Raw genomic sequence first — 25474 nt, forward strand, 5'->3', positions numbered from 1 at the left:
CTTTTCAAGCAAGGGCATACAGCCACCTTATTTTTCAACATACCCACTAATAACAGTATCAGATCATGAGGAAGGAAAATAAGGACAGAAAGGAGAAAGAGAAAGGAAGAGGTCAAGAGCATCAAATGCCTCTGAAGATTCAAAGGGAAGAGAGTGGGAATGATATTACTGGATTTGGAAATAGAAATCCAAGTGTATCGGAAATAAGAAAGGAGTACCAGATATCACTGTTCATTATTTAACATTATTCTGGAGGTACTAGACGGTGCAATGAGATAAGAAGAATTAAAATTATAAAGGAGGAGATAAAATTGTCATTATTTACAGATGCGATCAACAGTCTATTTAGAAAACTCAATCAGCTAAAAGGTTATCGGGAACTATATGAAAGATTAGTAAGAAAGCTAAGGGCAAACTTAAGCAATATTCTTTCAATGAAAAAATATTAACAACATAATAGAAAACTACACTAATCAAAATTGTTAGTGATAATAGCAACAACAATAATAATAGTAATAGCTCACATTTATTGAATGCTAACCCTCTGCTAAGCACTCCACTGTGTATTTTACCATATTTCATTTAATCCTCACAACATCTCTAGGAGGCCTGACTCTTACTATCTCCACTTCATAGATGAGGATACTGAGGCTGAAAGAATATTAGTTATTTGCCCAACTTGTGGAGCAGCAAGTGGAGGTGCCACGGTCCCCATCAAGCCACATCCCAGCTGACTCCAGAGCCCTCCAGATATCTCATCGTACCTTCACAACCCCCCTGTGAAGTGGATACTATTCCGGCCTTCTTTTAAGTGATGAAAAAGGAGACTGAGAGATCTCAGTAACTTTTCAAGGTCACGGAACTAATCAGTGGCGGAGTCAGTTGGAACCCGAACCGTACCCCTCTGTGCTACAGAGCCTCCGGGTTCACCAGGGACCCCAGTGCTGGAGATGGCCAGCACTGAGAGAAGGGTTTGAGAGATGTTTGCTTCTTATTCATTTTGTTCTGCATTGCTTGGATTTTCTGCCATGAACATGTATTATATTTGGAGATACGGGAACAAAGAACAAAAACAGAAGGAAATCACAGGTGACTCTTGCCACAGCAATTTCAAAAGGGAGATGGAGAGCAACACATTTCAAGAAAGTGAGGAGTAAAAAGGAGATGAGAAAGAGGTGGAAAGTATACAAGAGTGACTGACTGAAAAAATGGCAAAAACACCTTCTATAAAATATTCAATCAATGGTGCAAGCATAAATAGTATAACCCTTAGAGAAGGTATTTTAGCAATATTTTACCAAAAATGAAAACATGCATGTGCTTTTGCCCAGAAATCTCACTCCCATGAACTTATCTAAAAGAGATAAGGAGGCAAAGATACACGAGGACTTCATAATTTCCTCCCTTTTGTTATTTGAAATGTGGTGGCTTGAAAAGAGCTCAAGGTTTGCAGTCAAACCTACGTGGGTCTGAATCCTTGCTTTGCCCTTTACTGGCTGTGACCTTGAGCAAGTTACTCAACGACTCCCAGCCTCAGTTTCTTTACCTCTAAAATAAAAAGGAAAACATATGCCTCACAGGATTGTTGTGAGGATTAACGAAATAAAATATAGCAGAATGTCTGAAACATAAAAAAGTGTTTGTTCTTTTCCTTCTCACCACTCACTAACATGTCTACCTTAGAGTGAATGTATAAATTTTTTAATCTAAACTCCAGGATAAATCATACAGCTTAGTCATTTCTACATCACTCTGCATCAAAGTGTCATAACATTAAACTTAGCTTTTAAAGTTATTCAGAAGTAAACCTATGTTACGATACCTTGACACTTTCTCAATCTCAATTAGAACTAAACTAATTAACAAAATTGTTCTATACACTAGAATGCATCACATTTTTCTTCCTTCTTCCCTAATCCCTGGTGTGTTGTAAGGGTGACTGAGTATCTAATTACTTCTTAATTGAATGCACATATTATACATTTTTCACTAGTTCAAGCTTAATGCTTTTAGTCCAGAAATCAAAGTCAATGAAATTAAGTTGAATTGGGATTTGGGCAACTATTATAATGAGAGAAGGTTTGTATTATGTCTAATTATAAGTAAATGTGGGTTTTAACATTATTTCCTATGGAAATATTTCAGGTATAAGAATGTGCCATAAATGACTAATTTAGATGATGAATAACATTGTTATTCTTATTTACAATCTTTTATTCCTCATTATAGTGATTTTATTGCTGGGACCCACTAAATATAATCATTCTTTAAAGAAAAGATATCATTAGAGAACCGTTGGTTGTACCCACACTAAAACCAGAATGAACATTCATATCTGTAAAAATTACATGAGTTTCTCTGCAGCAAAAAGGTTATAGGAATTCTCGCATGCTGCAAACCGAGGAAAAACATAAATCTTGTAATATTTGTAATATAACCAGTTACATTAATCAAAAACATTTACGGCAAACCATAAAAATATTAGTATCAAAATGGCATTCCAATTCAGTTAATATTTTACAGACAGTATTTCATGAGGGCTTTTCTTTTCCTTTTTGCATTATGCAGGAGTGAAAACACTCTGAAGTAGGTCTTCTCAGACAACAAAGGTTTGTTTGCTTGTTTGTTTCTAGCTATGGGGAGCAACCATCTGGAATAATTTAGTTGAAGACCTTCAGGCAGAAGACTAGATTAAATCACTTTTTGAGATCCAATTCAATGCCATGCTCCTGAGACATCTCTGAAAATATTTCCTGCAGACAAACCCTAAAGACCTTTATGAGCTTCTGACCACTAAAAGTACAACAAGGATTTAAAAATTTTGATAGAGTTTCAAGAAGTACTGTAACGGAAAACAGACTCATCCAAAACCAATGTGATTTTCTTATTTTAACCATTAATTTATTGTGAGACTGTGTTTCTTAGTGGGAAATTTCTTGATTGGGAAAACCTCCATATTATCTAACAAATATTTCCGATTCTGTCCAAGATATTGGGCATTGTCTAGATTATTTTAGCTTTGTATGTTATCAAAACAAGTTTTAACTGGAATGTTTCTTTAATTAAAACTAAAGTAGCCAAAAGAATATGGCAAATCTATTTGTACTAACACAGAAATACCTCCAAGACCTATATAGTTAAATGAACAAATTTTTTGTATGGTATATTTTTATTAAAAATATTTTAGCATTGGTCCGGTCGCACAATGGTTAAGTGTTCAGGTTCTGCTTCGGCGGCCCGGAGTTCGCCAGTTTGGATCCTGGATGCAGACGTGGCACCGCTTAGCAAGCCATGCTGTGGTAGGCATCCCACATATAAAATAGAGGAACGTGGACATGTATGTTAGCTCAGAGCTAATATATATATATATATTTTTTTTTTAATACACTGTTTCTCACCCTTGTGAGGGTCATGTAGTACCTACCTTTCTCTTACATGGTTTCTTCTCTAACTTACCCTTTTCCCTTCTTGAGGAGATGGCTTCCATTCCTATAAAGAGGTCTAGGCTAAGCTCCTCCATACTACCATGCCATAATCTTCTCCTCCTAGAGTTTTCTACATCTAAGTAATTTGCTATGTATAATCATCAGGACCGTAACTCCCATGTAATGAAATAAAAATATTAAAAAGGTAGATCAGGGGACTTCAGTCATTTCACCATGTTTCTGTACCCCCTGTAATTGTTAATACCAAGCTACATATCAGTAGATCTAATGCAGATCAATTTTCTAACTTTCATTTTCAAAAGTCTCTGCACCTTAATAGCTGAGACATTTACATCATATGCCAATAACACAAACTTCCATGTGGATGGCAATAACAAACTACCATACTACCACCATGCCCCAATGGAAGATGGTAAGAATTAGTCACGTCATTCTTTCCCACCATGCTCAGATGTGGATTCAGAATCCTTCTCAACACTCTCAAGACAGCTCATGTCAATCAATCAGAGTTGACACACAAGTTTGAGCTCTCTGTGCCACCCATGTCTTTTATTTTTATACATCTTCCTTAACAATCCTATGTAGAAGAGAGGGAGGATGTTCTTGCAACAGTCTAGATGAGAAATGATACTAACTTGATGGATTGTGATGATGGAAATGGAGACACACAGATGGATCTGGGGGCTCTCAGAGGCAAATCTGCAGAACTAAATGACAAATTGGACAGATGAGGTGAGATGAAGAAGAAAGGTGTCAAGCATGACTTGGGTTTCTAAGAAAACTGGAAGAGAGCCAGGTGTGTGAAGGAAGATCATAAGTTCAATCGTATATATTAAGTTTGAAACGCCTTTGACATATCCAAAAGAAAAGTCATACAGACACTTGGTCATTCAATTCCAGTACTTAATAGAGAGACCTGGTTCAGGAATATAAATGAAGGGTAACAGAAGGTAACAAAAGTTGCGGGCATAGATGAGTCACCTACAGAGTGAGCGGGCCCCCAGGCTGAGGTCCAAGGACCCCACCAGGAAGGGGCCTACTGGAAGGTCCATTGGGATACTGAGCTTTTATATTTTATAGTTCCCTGGGCTATGATGACTCTGCTTTCCTAAGTCTCTATGAACTTCATCATGGAAAAGAGAAACCAGAGAGAACAGATAGCAGGTAAATGAGAAGGAAATTGAAATGAATGCCTCTTTATAAGGTTTTCTTAATAAGTCTCAAAATGGAAGAATAAAGTTAAAAAATTGATTTGGGGAAATTACCAAAAATGAGCACCCATGAGGTAAAAGGCATTATACAACAAGTTTAGATGAGAGAACCTGGTCTCAATGATTTTTTTATGGAAAATAAATTCTTCAGGTTTAAAATCATGAAACTACTATATTTAAGGTATCAGAAAATATTAATGCTCAAAATACAAGTTGGCCCATGACAGCAAAATGTTCTCTTTTCTTCTTCCAAACACAATTTTGTTTAAATTCATGGGAGGAGAAAGAAACTAAATCATTCAGGAATTTTTATCCACAATAAATTATTAACATTTCTAAAACACAAAAAGTTAAAGACAGATTTGGAACCAGGGATTATTTTCCTTGTTCAATAATCCGGGGGAAAAAAGGCCTATACAGCATTGATATTTTTCATTCTTGGGTTAATAGCAATTTTTATATCACATAATCAAAACATAATAGCTAGGTTGAGCATCCTTGGCATTTTTGCATTTTCCTGAAATCATTTTGAAATCCCTTAGGAAATCCATTCCATTTTCAGGAAATTCTATATGCTACAGTAAATAGAAAACAGCTATATCCATCGAGCTTTCATTTCTCACCCTAATGCTGTGCAACATGTTAAATTATTAGAGTGAGGAGAGTCCAAGTTCTATTGACTGAAAATATGGCTTTGAGCTTTCCATTTATCCTGGAAGGATAATAGCTTTTACCTGCTTGGTCATTCAGAGTTGACATTCCCTCTTTCCCCACAAAGCCCCCTCCCTTTCTATAATGCCTTATCATTTTCTAACCTAGAACTCTTTTAGGTTATAAAGGAAAACTGATACGAAATTGATGTTAGCTATAGCTTTCTTAAAGCTAAGAAGACAATATTATTAATTACAAAAGCATATGTGGGGAAGAGTTCAACACAGTCAAGGATGACTCCAAAAACCCAGAAAAAAAAACAAGCGCAAGTTTGACAAAAAGATCATTCCGAGATGCTTGCTTCATAACCCCTCTTTTTCTTCTTCCCTTTTACTGTTTTTTTTTTCTGACCTATTTGGAGTATACCTATATTTTCACCTTATAAGGGGAAAAAAGAAACTATTTAAAGAGGCTTGTGGCATTGGCTTTACAGAAAATAATTATAATTAATTACAGTTACTATAAACATGTGTGCAGTTTAACAATATCTGAGTCACAGGGGAAAGACGCAAGTCTTTGAACAGACAGAATAACCTTTAAAAAAAAAGGCTAATACTTAATGAAACAAATAGGGAAATAATCGTGTTGTCAGAAGGTTAGTACCAATATTATGATGTCAAGAACGACAAGTAAACTGGACCTTTCACTTGGTCTTATTTCTTGTTTGTTGTTGTTAAGATTTGGTTCTCCAACATCATATAGAAAATTCAATGGGTAAAGGATCATTTAATGTCAGTTTGCTCCCGGGAATCTGAACTAGCACCACTGACCTAAAGAATTTCCAGCACCTGGGTGAGTGATATGCCAATTCTTCAAACAAGTACAAAACCATAGTTCATACTTTTAAGTGGTAATATAAAAAGTCACAGATTATTCATGGGAATAATACGTCTTGGTTATCAAAGCCCTCCAGATGTCTAGACATGTCATGCAAAAAAAAAAAAAGTCACTTTAAGTCCAAAAACTAAAGTTATTTTATAAAACATAGCTAAAATAAACCTGAATTATTTTAAACATTTTTTAGAGAACTATCAGAAAAAAAATTTTCTCCTTTTCGGTTCCAAGAGCTTAAATGAAACATTCATGCATTAAATTCAAAGTCAGACAGCCAAATCATTTCACTTTAATAAAAATTTGAATTACCTGCCTTAGGGCATTATTAAATATCAAATAAAAAGCACACATCCACAAGCCTGATTTCCCAATATAATTTTATGTAGAACTATGACTAGATTTGTATTACACATTTCAAGATAAAAGGATCAAAAATGTATTCATAAAAGGATGAAGTCAGAATTGGAGTTGCCTTTGAAAGAATTCCTGCACCATTCTTAGGAATTTTTGGAAAAGTGACTCCCTGTAAGTAATTTCAGCCACCAAGATAAGGACACAAATCCATCCTCCTTTTTAAAACACCTAAATTGTAATCAATTTAAAACTTTGAAAAATTACATATTATCCTCCTAATGAATATGAAGTATCTGAAATAGATGTAATCTCATAAACAACATTTTAGTCTTTGTGTGTGTGTGTGAAAGAGAGGGATAAAACAGTGACAGTTATTCAGCTATTTAGAGAGAGGCAACTCTGATCTAGGACCAGATATGGATCAAAAATTCAAGGCAACAATCTTGTTTCATAAAAAGTGTCACTTATAGTTGCTGATATTCACAGAGAGTATACTAAACCTAGACTGGAGACATTCATAAATTCATGTTCACCAAACCTCATCGCACCTCATTGCCTGCCCCTCCTTCTGGGTCACTGCTATAAGCCTACCCTTCCAGCCTTCACTCTGCTCCAATCTCCCATCTTCCCTGCTGCCCTCACCTCTCCTAGCTACTACCCCAATCTTCCTTAAATAATCAAAGTAAGTCATGGGAGCATCATGGTGGAGTGAGCTTTCCCCATAAACTCTCCCCTCTAAGATACAATGAAAAGGACATTCATATTAAAACAGAGGACACCCACACAACACAAAAGGCATCTGAGAGACCCACGCAGCCATACATCAGAAAGCAGAGGTGCTGGAGCTCCCTGCCCCAAGGAAGTGGAATGATGTAAGAGAAAGCTTCTGGACAGTGACCCAGGGATTGCATGTGGCTTGAAGAGGAAATGGGGGAGGAGATTTTGGCCCTCTACAGGAACACCATCAATCTCTGAGGTCCCTCACAGCCCAGGGGAAAAGCCCCACACAGAAGTGACTAGCTATCACAGGGGTTTCTTCATCAAGCTAACACCCCAGGAGAGCAGATAGCAAGGGCAGAGCAAGAAGGCCCCAAGATCACACAGGAGAAAGGAAGTGTCCTTCCCCACCGTCCAGCACCCCAGTGCAGCACCTGGGAGCTGTGGTATGGATCATAGCAGGCTCAGAACACACACCTCTTGACCCCCATCCAGTGTCAGCAGGTCAATTACAGAAGCAGCGATTAAATATTACCACAATGTGGAAGCACAAAGCCACACCATCTAGCAGTATGAAAAAATATATTAAATCTCCAGCTCAGAGGGAAAATTATGAGTACCCAAAACCAGTCCTGAAGGCACAGAAATCTATAATCTAAATGATAGAGAATTCAAAATAGCTATCATAAAAAAGTCAGTGAGTTACAAGAAAATGCAGATAGACAGTTCAATGAATTCAGGACCTACTTCACAAAAGAGATTGACACTATAAAGAAGAACCAATCAGAAATACTGGAGATGAAAGACAATGGATGAGATGAAGAACATGGATTCCCTGAACAATAGAGCTGATATTATGGAGGAACGAGTCAGTACTACTGAGGACAGAAATATAGAAATGCTTCAGATGGAAGAGGAGAGAGAATTAAGACTAAAAAAAAAAATGGATAAATTCTCCAAGAAATATCCAATTCAATTAGGAAATGCAACATAAGGATTATAGGCATTCTAGAAGGAGAAGAGAAGGAGAATGGAGCAGAAAGCTTGTTCAAAGAAATACATAGCAGAAAACTTCCCAAACCTGGGGAAGGAGATGGAAATGCAGGTGAAAGAGACAAACAGATCTCCTGACTATATCAGTGTAAAAAGACTTGCCGCAAGGCATACAGTAGTGAAGCTGGCAAAAGTCAATGACAAAGGAAAAATACTAAGGGCAACAAGGCAGAAGAAAATAACTTACATAGGAAACCCTATCAGGCTTTCAGTGGATTTCTCAGCAGAAACCTTACAGGCTAAGAGAGAGTGGAATGATATATTCACATCTTTGAAGAACAAAAAACTCACAGCCAAGGATACTCTATCTGGCAAAAATATCCTTCAGATACGATGGAGAAATAAAAACTTTCCCAGATAGACAAAACCTAACGGAGTTCATCGCCACAAGATGACCCCCTACAAGAAATCCTCAAGAAGGCCCCCATACCTGAAAAAGAAAGAAGAAAAAGATTAAAAAGCCCTGAGTAAGGAGATAAATAGGTAGACAAAATCAGAAAATTGTAGCTGTCCATCAGAATAGGTTAGCAAATATTCAAGTATAACATTAAAGATAAAGAGAAGGAAAAAAACAAAAGTAAACATAATCTTGTCATTTTAACCACAAACTCATGACACAAGATGGAGTAAGATGTGACAAAAACAACTTAGGAGGGGAAAAGGAAAGGATTGGATCAGCTTAGTCTAAAGAAATAGGAGGTTATCAGAAAATGGACTATCTATCTCATCTATGAGATTTTTCATACAAACTTCATAGTAACCACTAAACAAAAAAGTAGAACAGAGGCACAAATAATAAATAAGGAGAAAACTAAGAAAACCAGCATAGAAAACTACCTAACCAAATTGGTAGTCTGAAATACACGGGACAAGGAACAAAGGAAATGCAGGAGAACTGAAAACAAGTGATAAAATGGTGGCATTAATTAATTAAAAAATTAATTAATTAATATGGCCCTCACATATCAATAATCACTCTAAATGTAAATGGACTGAGTTCTCCAATAAAAAGACACAGAGTGATGGGATAGATTAAAAAACAAGACCCAAAAATATGCTCCCTCAAGGAAACACATCTCAGCTCCAATGACAAACACAGGCTCAGAGTAAAGGGATGGAAGACAATACTCCAAGCTAATGGTAAACAAAAGAAAGCAGATGTTGCCATAATTATATAAGACAAAGTAGACCCCAAGATAAAACAGGTAAACAGAGGCAAAGAGGAGCAATATATGATGATAAAAGGGACACTCCACCAAGAAAACATAACACAAATATATATGCACCCAACACAGGAGCACCAAAGTATATAAAGCAACTATTAAGAAACCTAAAAGGAGACATTAACAACAACACAATACTAGTAGGGGACCTCAACACTCCACCCATATCAGTGGATAGATCATCTAGACAGAAAGTCAACAAGGAAACAGTGGAATTAAATGAAAAACTAGACCAGAAGGACTTAATAGATATATATAGAATACTCCATCCAAAAACAGTAGAATACACATTCTTCTCAAGTGTGCATGGAACATTCTTATGGATAGATCATACACTGGGAAATAAGGCAAGCCTCAATAAATTTAAGAGGACTGAAATAATAACAAGCACTTTTTCTGACCATAATGCTATGAAACTAGAAATTAACTACAAGACAAAAGGTGAGAAAGGGACAAAGATATGGAGACTAAATAACATTACTGAGCAACTAATGGATCATTGAAGAAATTAAAGGAGAAATCAAAAAATACCTGGAGACAAATGAAAATGAAAACATACCATACTAACTCACATGGGATGCAGCAAAAGCAGTCCTAAGAGGGAAATTCATCACAATACAGGCTGACCTTAACAAATAAGAAAAATCCCAAATAAGCAATCTCAAATTATACCTAACAGAATTAGAAAAAGAACAAACAAAACTCAAAGTCAACAGAAGGGGGGAAATAATTAAAAACAGGGCAGAAATAAATGCAATTGAGACAAAAAAGACAGCAGAAAGATGAATGAAACAAAGAGCTAGTTCTTTGAGCAAATAAACAAAATTGACAAACCCTTAGCCAGACTCACAGAGATAAAAGGAGAGAAAGCTCAAATAAATAAGAGTAACTCATGGAAACACTAAATCTATAAACCACCACCTCCATCTTCATTCCTATTACAGCACAGAAAGTGTCCATTCTCTTAACAAAAGCCATTCTCCACATCTGCTTAGGATTTCATCCCCTTTCAACCTCTCAGAGATTTCATTGCTAGGATTAGTCCCACTGAGAAACAGCATCTTCAGCCTCTCCCATGTACTGGCTCATGCCCCCCAGCACACAGAAAAGATTTTGTATTTCTTTCATTTAAAAAAAGTCTCCCTCATTCCCATCCCATCTCTGTTGCCGCAGATTTCTGCTCCCCTACCAGCTCAGACTATGAAGACCTGCCATCACATGGTATCTCTACCTCCTCCTTTCACACTCATCTTCAGCCTGCTGCAACCTAACAAGCATCCCTCATTGTCATGCCACCCTGGCTGACAGTGCTGGGACACTCTCTGATCTCTGCAACGTAGTGGTTAAGAAAAAGGGCTCTGCCAGTCAGGCTCCCTGGGTCCAATTTCCAGCTCTGCTGCTCAACGACTGCACTACTTTGGGCAAGTGACCTAACTTCTCTGTGCTTCAATTAACTCTTCTATAAAGTCTCATATAAGATCTTGTGAACACTTAATGAGGTAATCTCTATGTGGCATTAGAACATTACGTATATACACATATTATATTTTATTTATATATTATATATATTAAATATATATATATATACACACACACACAAAATCTCTATGCCAATGACTCCCATCTTCAGTTCACACCTCTTTTCTGATCCCCACTCCTGAAATTCCAGCTACCTTCACGATGGGTCCACTATTGTGATTGACAGGCATCTCTCTTTCAAATTGCTCCCAGTCAACTCTTTATCTTTCCATCCCAAACAGAGCCTCCTCCAGCTTTCCTTCTGTCACTCAATGGCACTCTATCCACAGTTTCTAAAGCCCCAAACCCCAGAAGTTATCTTTGATATTTCCATCTTCCTCCACCCTCATCCACTTGATCAGTAGATACCACTTTCAATGTATATTTCACATACATTAACTTCTCTCCATCTCCACTACTATTCTAGTATCTGAGCCTCCATATCTTTCACCTTGGCATACTGGCAGACTTCCAAAGTATCTTTCTACTCCTGCCCTAGCCCACTGTAACCCTATCCATTCATTCTCCAGCCACTGTGATCTATTAAAAACATTCATGCGATCAGGCCACTCCCCTGAGTAGAAGTCTTACAGGTTCTCAATGCATCAACAACAAAATACAGATGCCTTAACATGGCTGACAAGGCCCCTAAAATATGGGCCCTGCCTAACTCTCCCCTTTGATTTCTACACCCAAGACTCATAGGGCCTTCTTTCAGGCACCTCAGTGCATCAAATTCTTACCTCCTCCACAGGGAGTAGCCCCGCAGGGCCTTTGAAGAAGAAATTTCCTCGATCTGAAATCTCCTTCAGTACATTTCTTTGTTCTTCTCATTCATGGAACTTATTACAATTTGTATATCTTTGAAGTATTTCTTTTTCCATTATCAGGCTCCCTACCTCAGACTCTAAGTTTTAGGAATACAGAGACCACATCTGTTCTCACTTCTGGTATATTCAGAACCAATCACAAAGTAGGCACTCAGTAATAATTTTTGATTAAATATTATTTTAATTTTTTAGCTCATCCATGATAAGGCCTAGCTTGAAGCACTCTTGGATTTTCTCCACTGTTACCATATATGAATTACTGGAAGCTTCCACTCATTCCTACCAAAGTCAAGTTAGAAGAAGGGGGAGATGAGCCGTGCTGGCTAACTTAGACACTGAGAACGAATGAGAAACATGGCCGGCTGATCCAGGACACGTGTAGTTCTAAGAGACTTCTAATTTGTCTAAAGACATTCAAGACACACAGTGTTACATGTCATGATCGAGTCAAAGAAAATAAATGTTTGAACTCTTAAGAAGCTTGAAATTAATGGAGAAAATAAATACACAAACAGCAAACGGACAAAAGAACGTGAAATGAGGGGTACGATTGAAGGAAGAAGCAGAGAGCTCATGCTGAGAGCAGTATTTGAGCTGGGCTTGTAGGGCAGCTAGGATTTTAAGAAGCAAAAGGAAGGGCAGGAAGGGCTATGTGAGCAAAGCACGTTCACAGAAGAAAACAGATAGTTTGGCTGGAGTCCTGGGTATGTACAGTATAGTAAAATGGAGAGGCAGGAAAAACGGATTTGGAAACATGGACTAAATGGTCACCTTTAAAAATTCCCATGTCAACTGTCCAGCTCATGAGACTGTGAGCAGCAGGAGGTCAGAGGCTTCTGCTCATCTGTGACTCTCCAGCCCACTGGACCACTCACACATTATGTGAGCACGTACTCACAAGGGTCCATCAAACAGTCAGAGCTCTGTCCTGCTCGCCTAGGAAGCTGTTCCAATAGCTGCCTTCCTCTACGGGAAGCCTTGTTGGCCAGTGATGTGCACCGACCTATGTAGGCGCTCTTAAGCAATTTGCAAGGTAAAGAAAGAACCCAGTGTACAGTCATTTACGTATATTTTATCTTCTCCACGTTTGTGACACATTATTTGGTTAGCTCCTTAAGGGTAAGGAATACATAGACTGAATTCAATATATTGAAATGTATAGGTTATGTTTCAATCAATAAAGAAATATACCATATTCAGATAATTAATAAGTGCTTCTTGATCTATCAAATAAAAGCACTTCCATAGGACAAGCATTTTCATTCATGCCAGATCTGCCCTCACCTACCCCGATAAACAAGACCATCAAAACTGCATGAGACAGCGAGGGTCAGCTCTGGGGCTCCCATACTCCTCTAACCCCGTCGTTTACATTCCTCAGTCATCAGGCGGTGATTGCTGCAGCTTCAAGGGTGCAACACAGTAAAGTACTAAAGAGGAACTGGCATACCACTGTTTCTCTGCCTCAGGGTGACTTTCCTTATGAAAGCCAATATTAAAGCAAAACTTGGAATTAAAGGCTGCTGTGGTAGGAAAATATAAGGATTGTAGATCTTTTCATCACTACATGAAATTTTTGAAAACCATCTCACTTGTAATTAATGGCGCTTGAGAATGTGTCACAAATTTTATCAAAATAAAGTAGACTCATACTGCTAAATTATCAGTATCGCCAGGAAAGTAACTTTGGCATGACAGGTTTACATAACTATGTGCCCATTTTCCTTACTTAATCTGCACATACCCAGACAAAGATGGACTTGTTCCTATTCTCTTTGGCTACTGAAATGCAGCTCTAATGACTCTGTCACTAAGTGGCTGAGTGGGTCTAAAATTGTCCCCAAGAATCCCATCACAGCCTTCCACAAGTTCTGCCCCCTTAACGTGTGTCCTCAGCCTTCGAAATTCTTCAATCTGAAAATAAAAGCAGAACAAAATAGATTAGTCATTTACCAGACATTAACAAAACTGGAGTTTCATAAATGACTTAAAACATGCATAAATTACAACTAAAAGAGAAAATTAAAATTAAATTTCCAAAAAGAGAAAAACAGACTTAATTCTTCCAGACCAGAGACATTAGACAAGATAAGATCCCTGCAAGAGAAAGGAAGACAGAAGAAGTAGAGAAGTCAAGGTATCTAGACAACCCCACTACCCATAGAAACCTGCTGGATTTGTTAACGCAAAAATGGTATACACCGCTCTCAAAAAGCTTTTATGCCTGTCTGTAACATAAAAAGACAGAATGAACAAATGAATGGGTTCTTAAATGCTTCCCAAATATATCTTTAATTAATGAATTCTGACATCACTGTATTATAATACTGACTAGCTGTTAGACTTATTAGATGGAGGTTTTGTTCATCAAAAGATTCTCTTTGCTGCCCATCTAGCCCTTTGGAGGGCACAGGTCCAAAGAATACCTCTAATTTTCCAAAAGTTTAAGCCCGACTTCTCTTAGCAATATCGATTTCCAAGTTCATCTCCCTTTCTCAGCTGTCCTCTCCAGGCCCGGTGGCTTCCCATTATGTGAGAAGAGGCTCCCATAGTCCCGAGGGATCTTTCCCAACAGCCGCACTGCAGTTTCTCTGACTTGCCAGGTCTGCATCTCCTAAGAACCCAGAGCCTTCCAGACACGACCCTCTGAGAAGTATTTAAGCAACGAGCAAACATATGATAAACATTCGTCAGACTCATTCCCTATCTATTAGTTGATCTGCCTACGGGGCTCCTCATCTGTTATTTCATCTAAATGCCACATAGTCACATGACACAGACATTCTTCATTCCTTGCAAAAAAGGAGAAACTGAGGCTACAGAGGTTAAGAAAATTTCTAAATTAGCTAGGTCTGACAATTCCAAGTCCACCTGCTCTTTTCCCAGCTCCACAGCCGCCTCTTCAGAACTTCTAGTCAACTCAGTATAACCCAGATCCTGCATGTCTCAGAATGTTGAGCAAATGTGATCTGAGCAGCATCAATGCACCAAAAAGTTCATCATCTGTGTATCATATGGTTATGTCTACAAAGATTCATCATACAGCACAGCCACAGAGCTCTGCCATTCATAAAGTGAAAGGAAATACAAGAGGGCAACTAATTCAGGGTTCTAACAAAAGTCTACAAACCCCTAGAGACTTTAGGGGGGTGCATGAAACCCCTGAATGATACACAAAATTTTACATGTGCATTTTCCTAAGAAGAGGTTCTCTGACTCCAAAAGAGTTGGATCTCACAAGGCTCCAATTCAATCCACTCACACACATGTCAGGAAAAAGTTGGGGGAAAACCAAACGGCCTGTTAGATTAGAACCCTGGTTAGAAATCTGACTTCTAATGTTTCATTTTTCCATGTCTCCAAGTCCTGTTTGATTTCCCTAAATGTGATAAGTCTGACTCAACTGGCACTGTCCTATTTTGTTAATAATAACTACAGGCTGTATTTACATAGAAGCGTCAGTCAGATAAACAATTAGCTGTTTAATCTACCTAATGGTTTTTCACTAGACCTTCTTAAGGTCTTAGAGTGGGAATATGGGTACCATGTACTGCTTGCCACATCCGGAAAATTTCTAGAGCCAAGGCTGCATGAGAATTCCCTGTAATTATCTGTGGAATGTATTTTTACTCAGTTCTCCCTAAGCTTGGAGTGGAAAGGAAGTTGGTCAGTCAGAGGATCCCGTGCTTTTTCAAAAAGGAGAATATGAAGGTGAAGGCAGTGGGCTCAGCATCAAAAGGCCAGTTCTCATCCTGGCTCTGCCAGCTAAGCCCCAAATGACCATATTACTTCACCTCTTTAGCCTCAGCTTCCACATGTGTACATGGAAATGAAATAACAGCATTCACAAGGATGGTATAAGAAGTAAACAAGGGAATATAAGAAAATCCTCCAAGATAGTTCCAAGCACATGGAGAGTATTCAATCAATACTAGCACAACTTCTTTTGAAGTCAAACCTTTAGCATTTTGAGATAAATATTTAGCTATGATTTTATATGCAAAAAATAGACTGGAAATAATAAACCAATTGACTGAGAAAATAGAAAGTCATCTCTCTTTATATTCACTTTACATGTCTGTAAAAGCTGCAACTAGAATCTATAAATCATGGACAGGGGACTGATGAGCAATGTGGACTAGAAACTTTACTGCCTAAACATCTTGTAAGAAATATTCCATTTTTTTACTGACTTTGAAGCTTATTTTAAAGCTAGGTTAATTTTGTATTTACATATTCTGAACTGAAGATAAATCTTTTAAGCCTCAGGCCTCAGCCTCAAGCACATTCTGTGAAAACAGCTTCTCCTAGAAGAGAGATCTGAATGAACTGCCAGCCAGTCTCAAATCACCACATTCTTGGAGAGAACTATTTCACAAGAAATGTTTTTCTCTGATCATAGCAACACTTTGAAGACTTCAAACATCAACAGAGATCTAGGGAAAAACACACGTCTTTCTGAAATGCCAATTTTTCTGCAATAACCACCCCTCAAAACCCTTTAGTTACTTCAAATGGTTTCAAGTGCACACTGCGTTATCCCACACTGAAAGGAGAGAGAGTGAGAATGAGCAGAATAATATTGCAGGATAAAAGTCTTCAACAAATTCAAATGTCAGGGCAGTACAGAGACTATGATTATCACACATACCAGGACGTATGATTTCGTCAAGTTTTAATGCTACTCTGCTTAAGCACAGTATTTGTTTTTAACCAACTTAAGAGAGAGATAGGACAGAGATCCAACACTTGAGAGACAAACTCTCGTCTTCTGAAGGTAGCAGAGTTGAAGAGCCACTGTTCTCCGAACACAGGTTGCACTCCAATTGATTTAAGACATTTATTCCAACCTTCACTGACTCGTGAACCAGGTCATTCACTCCAAGTTCAGCTTTAAAACTGCTTTCTTTATGAGTGCATTTAAAGGGCTAATTTGCGGGGTTTGATGTTTGGCACCAATTAATTTTAGGAGTTCCCAGGTTCCTATGCACATCCTCTAACACTTATTTTGACTTACATCTCGTGAGTCATCGTGTTAAAAGAGAAAACACACAAAAATTGTTGTTCTTATTTTCTTTTATCATTAGGCAACGACAATACATGAATTGGAGTAATATAATTCCTTATAGTAGCAATCAAATAAAAGTCAAAAACAAACAGTTCTTATATAGCCCACATATATGTATATATAGTGAGATTACATATATCTATCCATCTGTCTATCTCCACCTTTCATGTAATGCAGTCTTCTTGGTTTTGTTTCATTTTCTTCTACCTCATTATCTAACTCTCTTCCTAAAATCATTGCTCACTCTTACTGACCTATTAATCAGCTCTCATTCTGTCACTGACTCCTTAATCTAATCTTTCTAATTTTTTGAGGAAGAGCTTAGAGAAGAGAACATCGTTTCCTCGGTAACACTGATGTAAACCTTCCTTATTCCAATCCCCAGCCCTGGTTTCGGCCACTGTCTTCCCATCACCACTCTAGGATGGTCACTGATGAGCCACACATATTGAAACTTACTCAAGAATTACAGATTGGAGTTCATGACCGCAGGGAAAGTGCTATCGTGGAAGACACTGAGGAAATACATCCAAAATTTGCCACAAGAGCCTAAAAATGACACATTTTAAGAAAGGAAAGAGGGAGTCTCCAGGAGAGAGAGAAGATCCTAGAGATGCACTGTCTAATAGAGTAGCCACCAGCCCCACGTGGCCACTGAGCATTTGAAATGTGGCTAGTCTGAACTGAGATGTGTGGTATTACAGGATACACACCGAAAGTCAGACCTAGTATGAAAATAAGAATGTAAAAAAATCTCATCAATGATGTTGTATGTTGATTACCTGTCAAAATGTTGTTTTTCGATATATTGTGTTAAAATATACTACTTGAACTAATTTCACCTTTTATTTTGACTTTTTTACTGTGGCTACTAGAAAATGTAATCTTACATATTTGACTCTCATTGTGTTTCCTCTGGATAGGGCTGGTGTAGCCCTTCAGAAACTTAGCATTCTGGTGTTAGAGTGCTGACCTAAGTTATACATGGAGGTAAATGCAGGTAGCTAAGAAACAGTGTGCTTCGGGAAGAAGTTCCTGCCCCAGACCCACTGAGTCAGCAACTCTGGGGTGGGCCCCAGCAATCTGTGTTTTAACAAACCCTCCAGGGGATTGTGTTGCACACTGAAGTTTGAGAATCACAGATACAGAAGAAAATTTACAACAAACATTCCAAATCACTTAAGATCATTTTCAAACATGACCATGCTGTGGCCTTGCAACAACCTGCTCATTAGGGTTAAAAGCTCCTCGAATTCCACAGGGAGCATGAAGACAAGAAAAGCCTGCTGCTGAGTCCTTGGATGTCGTCAGACCCACTCGGCTGCCCAGGACCAGATCTGCTCCTAGATCCCACAGGCCGAGCACACACGGTGCCCTAACTCGGGCTGTCAGGGCTTTGCAATCCAGAGGACAGATGGGATGGGGAAGGATGAAAAGGAGGCAAAACTGAGAAGAGAAGAAAATTAAAAATGGTTTTCCAAGTTCCAGCAGACACATATCCACAGAGGGAAAAACAAACACATTCATATTCCTTTGTTTCACTGATGTTACTTGAAGTTGAAAGAGACAGGAAAAAACAAACATAGACCCATCTAATTTGAGAAAGTAGGTAAGTTAAGAAATAGAAAAAGATACGTAAGGGAAAAAGGCAGAAAAAGCAGGGAGGAAAAAGCAGGAAAAGGAGCGTAAAACAATGATTAATCATTTCTCTGTGAGTGTGTTGTGTGCACACATATTTGTACATATGCCATTATATCAAAATGCCACATTTTATCAATTTGGAGTATTTTTCATATTTTAATGTCTCTGTGAAATCAAAATGTGTCTTACAATTTCTGTTGTCAGATTTGATGAAATTTGGTATTTTTATTCTGCTGTTGGAATCTCAATTCCACACAAAACAATATAGCTGAAAAAAGGTTTTTTTACTTCGGGGGCTTTCCAATGCTTAGACCATTGTTTATCTTAAAGTAATTTAATGGTTATAGATGCTTAAAAAAAAGAAAATTACAATCATTCAAATCCATTTAATTGTGTCTATGTTTTTCCCCTAGCATATGGTATGCTAACCAGGAATAATACGAAAAATTCAACTAAGGAAGGGCTTCCAGTTCTATATTCTAGAATCCTTAGTACTCAGGAAGATTAAGTGTTCCATGACAGGCTTAACCATCAAAACTATGCTTCAGCAGAAGCCGACTCTTCCTTGAATGGAGTTGATGTGAATTTCCTAGGAAAGCATTATGATTTAGAGCTTTTTCTTTAATGTTGCTATTGCAGACATGATTATCCTGTGGCAGATGATATATTTCAAGATCCCAATTGTTTCCATAAAAATACCCAGCAGTTTAATTATATATGTTAATCCTATGATATGAGGAAACGTTTTTTTCAGCACAAAGTTTTATATTTCTCAACATAATCAGCTGTGTAGAGACTCCACCTGCCACTCACTATTCCTTTTGTTACTTTATATGTAAATCCTCCCAACCTTTCTCTCTTCTTCTTTAAGTGCAATGATACAAGGCTTCTCGATTTTTCCTGGTCTAGATTCTAGAATTACGTCCTCGCCCTTTGCTTTCTCTCATTTTTACTGCCTTCTCTGGACTTTTTAAAATTTTTACTCTACTTTGAAATCATATGAGCAGTAACAGTGAAACTGTACAAGGACAGATTGATTTATACTCTTCTAAGACTATAATTTTTTTCAGAATCACTCTAAATTGCATTTTAATATATATGCAAGTGTGTATGTGTACATGTTAACATTGCTGCTCTCAGAACAAATGCTGTAATGAGTTTTGCTCTAAGAACACCTAAATCTTCTTTCTTGAAAACCTACGGCTAATTGGAAAGTCATCTATGTTCAAGAGCAGTTGAGATTATTCCTTCTAATACACATTCCTTTGGCTTTGGCTTCCCATTAGGAAGATACAGCTTATTTCTCCATTACCAAGGAGCATGAATTAGTGAGTTAGGGTTAAACTTTGCCATGGCCTTACTCGGAGGACAGTACAAAGAAAGGTTCCCTTTGAAACCAGTAAGACCCAAAGATATAATGATTTTCCCTGGATCTTTGCTTAACATACCGGTCAACATGGTAGTAAAACCTTATAGCTCCATTTACAGAACATTCACAATACAGTTCAACATTAACATTCCCAATGCCATGCTAGCAAGGGAATCCTTAATGGAATTCTAAGCGGAATTGAGAATATTCCTTGTTGTGGTTTAATAAGATTAATCCTACCTGACTTTCAATAAATAGAAATTTTGTGGTTAGAGAAAAATGTTGCTTTTCACTGAAAGGTTTAATCTATTTTTAGAAATTTACCCCTAAACAAAGATCACAGGGTACTGAACAACTGAACAAATGAGACTACAGACCCTCAGCTTCCTCTACTTCATCTCTAAGTCTGAGACTTCTTGTGGCTAAATCCAATTAATACTTTTTAGTCCTTAATTTAATGACTGTGCATAATCTGATGCTTTTCATCTCTCTACTCCCTCTTTCTTGAAGACCACACCTCCCTTGGCTTCCAGACAGCAATCACATCAACCTCCTGACTTTTCCCACTTCTTAAATCACTTCCCGGGGACGAGTCTTTCAATGCATGCCCATTATCAGCTGCCACTCCCCAGTTCTCTGCATCACTTCTTTTGTCTCCCTGAAGGATCTCTTCTTCTAAACTTAAGGCTTCAATCACCACCTGTATATTGTTAGCCTTTCCTGGATGTCTCAAAGGCATTTCAAACTCTCAATATTTACAACCATAAACTCATAATATTCTCATGAAGCCTTCTCTTCCTTCTTTATTCCCTATATGGTGAAGAGCCACATCTTATACTCACCCAAGTCACCAGTCACCCAAGCCAAAATTCAGGGAGCAATGTGTGGGTCCTTCCTCCCTGAAATCCTGCCTATGTCATCAGTCACCAAATTCTACTCATGCTACTTCTCTGTTATTTCTAAAATCAGTCCCTCCCTTTCATCTCACTTTTTTTCAACTCACAATCTTAACTCAGATCTACATCTTCATACTGTAGCTACAGAGACATTTCTCAAATTCAAACTTGGCCATGTCTCTCTCTTTCTCACAACGTTCCAGGGGTTCCTTGCTGCCTTCAGGAGAAAGTCCACTCTCCACAGTACGAAATCAAAGCTCTTTGATGAAGGTGGGTCCCTCTCCAATCTCAGCTCATGCCACTGGCCCTTTACACTAACAGTGTGCATCCACAAAGACACTGTGCTCTTGCCTCCACGCCTCTGCTTCTTCCCCTGTTGGCAGTACCCCCTAACACCCATGCCACACCGCACTACGTGGCCCAAGGAATGTCTATAAGATGGCTAAATCTCATCCAGACACTTCTCCTATGTGAAACCACAAGGCCATATTCATGTCATACTATGGCACTGTTCACATGAAATTATTGTTTTTTAAATGTGAACATATTTGCCTTTCCTCCCACATGGTGAATTCCTTGAGGATAGAACCTTGTCTTATTGGCCCTCTACTTTCAGTGACTACGACAGTGACTGGCACATAGAAAATGTCAAATAATTACCAAATAAATCAATAAATGCATGAATTAATGAATAAATTATCCACATCAGTCTCAAAGGAGCAATTCCACATGTTAACATCTCTCTGTAACAAGGATAAAGGGAGACAGGAGTATGACATATATTACCTTATTATATCAGTAAATTGCTTGTATTAATAGAGTCACAGACACGTAAAGGCCAATGAATACACCACCAGTATCACAACATACTGTATATTAAGCCTCAGTGCTTTGAAACTTAGTCATCTAAGATTTTATGCTACCTGCAGCAAGAATAAGGCAGAATCTATCACAGTCCTAGAGTCACACTAAAGGAAAAGAAATGAAGAGGGATGTTTGATCTTTTAGAGATATTTCATCCACAGAACAATAGCAGCTGTACCACCCCAGCTCAGGACAGCTCAGGTTGCAGTCTCTCACGGTCTGACCTGGACAGGCAGCCAACAGCAAGCATGGCCTTCACATACCTGCCCACTGATCCCAGAACTTCTTCCCTGCTTCAGAAATACAGTGTCAGTGGGAGAAGTGACTTGGAGTCACCAGATGGCAAAAGGAGGATACTAAGTCCCACGGGATCCTACTAGCTTAGAAGGGTTTTCTTATAAAGGAAAGGTTACCCTCGGGAGAATGTCCCAGAAAACTGTCTCTTTCCGTCTTCTCTACTCTACTTTTTTGGTCCATTTCTTTTCTTGGGCATCTGTCTGTGTCATTCAGCTCCTTCTTTTATGTCAATGATCCCTAACTCTGTACGCCTGGGCCTCAGCCTCTGACAGTGTTGTTTTTTGCTTCTAACTCTTTGAAAGAAATCAAACTCCTCCAACCGGGGACATAAAACATATGGATGAAAAGGTAGAAACCTTCTCTAATACTATTGAGATTTTCCTCACAAAGTCTCATTCAGAAACAGAGTCTCAAAAAATTGTAACACCAAAAAGGGCAGGAGTTGAAAGGGGCTAGTGGTTAAGCACCCAGCACTGAAATGACACAGAACTGAGCTCGATCCCTAATCTACCCTTGCTACCTGTGTGACCTAGACAAAGATTTCTTAATCCCTACCAGCCTCAGTCTCTTCATCTAAAAACCAGGAATGATAACGGCAGTCACTATATCACGAGACTGAGTGTTCTACTCTCCGGCTCCTTCCACCATGCCTACAAAGCTTTTGTCTCCCAAGACTTAATTAAAAAATAAACAAATAAAACACTTTGCTATTCTCTAACTCTTGTCCCTAAATCCCTCATTGCCTTTCCCATAAAATTTCTTGAAAGATAGCCTATGGTCTGTATTTATGCTTGGTCCCATTCTCCTTTCAGCTCAACGTTCTATGAACTTCTTACTTCAGCTAACAATGACTTAATTGGCAATTACAGTCCTTGTTCATGCCCCTTGCTCGCAATGATGAGACAAATCTGAAAAGAAATGAAAGCTTTCTCCATGGTAGGTGCGTCAAGACAAACTGGGTGGATGGGCTAGAGTGTTTACTTGGAGCAACCAGAAGCAGTATAATGGAAGGGATGATAGAGGAGTGCACTGGAGAAGGGGAGCCAAAGATCAGTGACAGACGAGAAGTACTAATACCAGGATCAAGCAGTGGACACACATGGCCAAGGAAAACAAGAGTGAAGGGTGTGGACCCAGCAGTGGCATCTGGGCCCATTTTTATAAGGTGCAGTTATTTGCCACCTGGGTGGGCAGCACTCATACTACTTAAATTCTGTGTGGCATCTGTCACTATAGTTCCCTCCTCCACATTTTGGAAATACTCTCTTCTGTCCTGGATCCCAGGACATCACTCCCTCTTGGCTCTCCTCAAGCCCCTTGGGCAAATCTTCTTAGTTCTCTGCCTGGTGCCATCTCCTCTACCTGCAATGAGGTTCTACACTCAACTGGGCTCTCTTGTCTCCTCTCAGCTTGGGCTTTCTGATCATCAAATCCATTTCTGCCTCTTCTTCTTGGACAGGAAGCTAGAATACAGTTCCCAGCCGCCCCTGCAGTCAGGCGTGGCCACATGACTGAGTTCTAGCCAACAGAAAGCAAGCATAAGTGATGTTCACCATCTCTAGGACTGGCCCTTAAAAACTCTCCCTTGAGATCCTGCACACTCTTCCCCTTCTTGCTGGCTACATGTCCACACCGAGGACAACCTTGGAATGGAGGCAATGAAGATGGCAGAATGTCTTTCTACCTGGTCCCCTGAATGACTGCACAGAGAAAAGCCCTCACTGTGAATCAGAAACACATGTTGGAGTTTATGTGAATAAGAAATAAATTTCTACTGTGACAAATCACTGAAATTTTGAGGTTTATCTGTAACAGCGGCTACCATCTTTGCTGTTAAATCCCAAATCTGTATATCATTAGTCCAAACTTGTATTCTTAACACTAGACTCAAATTTCTAATTTCTTCCCTCTTCTTTACCAGACTAACTCCTAACGCTTTTCAAGAATGATTCCTTGGACCTGCCAGCTTGGCTTGGGTTTCTTTCCTCTGTGTTTCCACAGTGCCTTACTTATCACAGTTAACGTAACTGTCTGTATAATCATCTGCCAACTCTATGGTGAACTTTTTGAGGTGAAAGACAGTGTTTTAATCTCTGTATACTCTGTGACCAGTTGGAATGCAGGAATAGTTTGTAAGAACAAATAGACTAATGAACAAATAAAGCAATTAGGATTTGTCATATTAAAAACATGAAGGCCCAAAGCTGATGTGATCAAAGTTTATAAAATAATGAAAGGGTGGAGAAGCTGAATGGGAAACTTTTAAAATGAATCCTCAGAAAAAGAGAAAGAAGAAGAAATGGCTAAAGGTTGAAAGAGGGATTTTAAAGATTTGAGGAAAAACAAAAGACGGCTTTACTGAGTAGCTAGTAAACCTGAACTTCTTATAAAATGATAGGAGATATGATAAAAGTTTGTACAACGTCACGAAAGGAACCTTGGTTTATCTAGAGTATTGCCCAAGCCTTTGGAGTTGATCGCAAAGAGAAAATACAGGCTTCCAGAACACATTCCTTAGGTCCCTGGAGGAGAGGAGACATTTAAAGCCCCTCTTTCATAATAATATCAAAATCATTGTTTAAATATATTACAGTGATGTTGCCTCATGTTCCACCGGCTAATATCCCAGTGACAATTCACCACGGTACCCCCACCCTTTGTGCATTAGCACTTAAAGCATCTAAGCTGAGCCCAAGGTGAGAGGCAGGTGACCAAAAGTGGGACTAGAGAACAATCCAGAACTTTCCAGGGCATTCTTTCTCGCTCCCTCACCCCTCTGCATACAGAATTTCCCTGTGCAAGCCAAGGAGGAACTATTACAAAGCCCAGGTGTGACTTACAGAAGCAACCAGCATTCTCACTCTACTTCCACGACTTTTCCCCTCTCCGTGCCTGGGAAAATCCACACAAAGGAATGACTAGACTAATCAAAAGTTTGACTATTTCAGTGACTTCTATTTACTCTATGAAAACTGACTTTTAAAATACAGATCATAAACGATAGCTGGGTCTTGTTCATCCTTGACCTTTCAATTGCTTGCACTGGTCGAGACATTTACCTTTCATCTGCAAAGACGTGACTGATCTAAAGGGAGCTGAAACATAAAACAGACACTTCCCTTTTACAGAAACAATATTTAACCTTTAACTCAGAACTTCATTCTGAAAGATTGAAAGTATGCACTCACCTGTAGCTGGGATATAGTTAAAGGGTATCGGAATAATATCCAAGTAACACCTTCACTGCAAGGCGGAATAGTAAGAGAGCCTTCGTACACCCAATAATCACGCAGCAGGGGGTCTGTGCAACCACGTGGCCACGTCACGGAAAGGCAAGTTAGTTAATAAGAATTTTGAAGATCCGACAATAATTTTCAAAATTATAAATTGTCCAAACAACACTGCTTAGACTGATGTCATTTTTAAACTAGAACCTCACATG

At 38.6% G+C, this 25474-nt stretch overlaps 1 protein-coding gene across 1 annotated transcript in view; it reads right to left on the reverse strand.

Moving 5' to 3' along the window:
* Positions 1 to 25474, reverse strand: part of CA8 (carbonic anhydrase 8) — a 95252-nt gene that overhangs the window by 7558 nt on the left and 62220 nt on the right. The window contains exons 7-8 of the mRNA XM_046642689.1: positions 25221 to 25333; positions 13642 to 13811 (exon numbers count right to left, since the gene is read on the reverse strand). Of these exons, the coding sequence (XP_046498645.1) occupies positions 13677 to 13811; positions 25221 to 25333 (248 nt within the window). The 3' untranslated portion in view covers positions 13642 to 13676. The remainder of the gene's footprint in view (positions 1 to 13641; positions 13812 to 25220; positions 25334 to 25474) is intronic.

The sequence above is a fragment of the Equus quagga genome, chromosome 16, assembly GCF_021613505.1.
Source record: "Equus quagga isolate Etosha38 chromosome 16, UCLA_HA_Equagga_1.0, whole genome shotgun sequence".
NCBI classification, from domain to species: domain Eukaryota; kingdom Metazoa; phylum Chordata; class Mammalia; order Perissodactyla; family Equidae; genus Equus; species Equus quagga.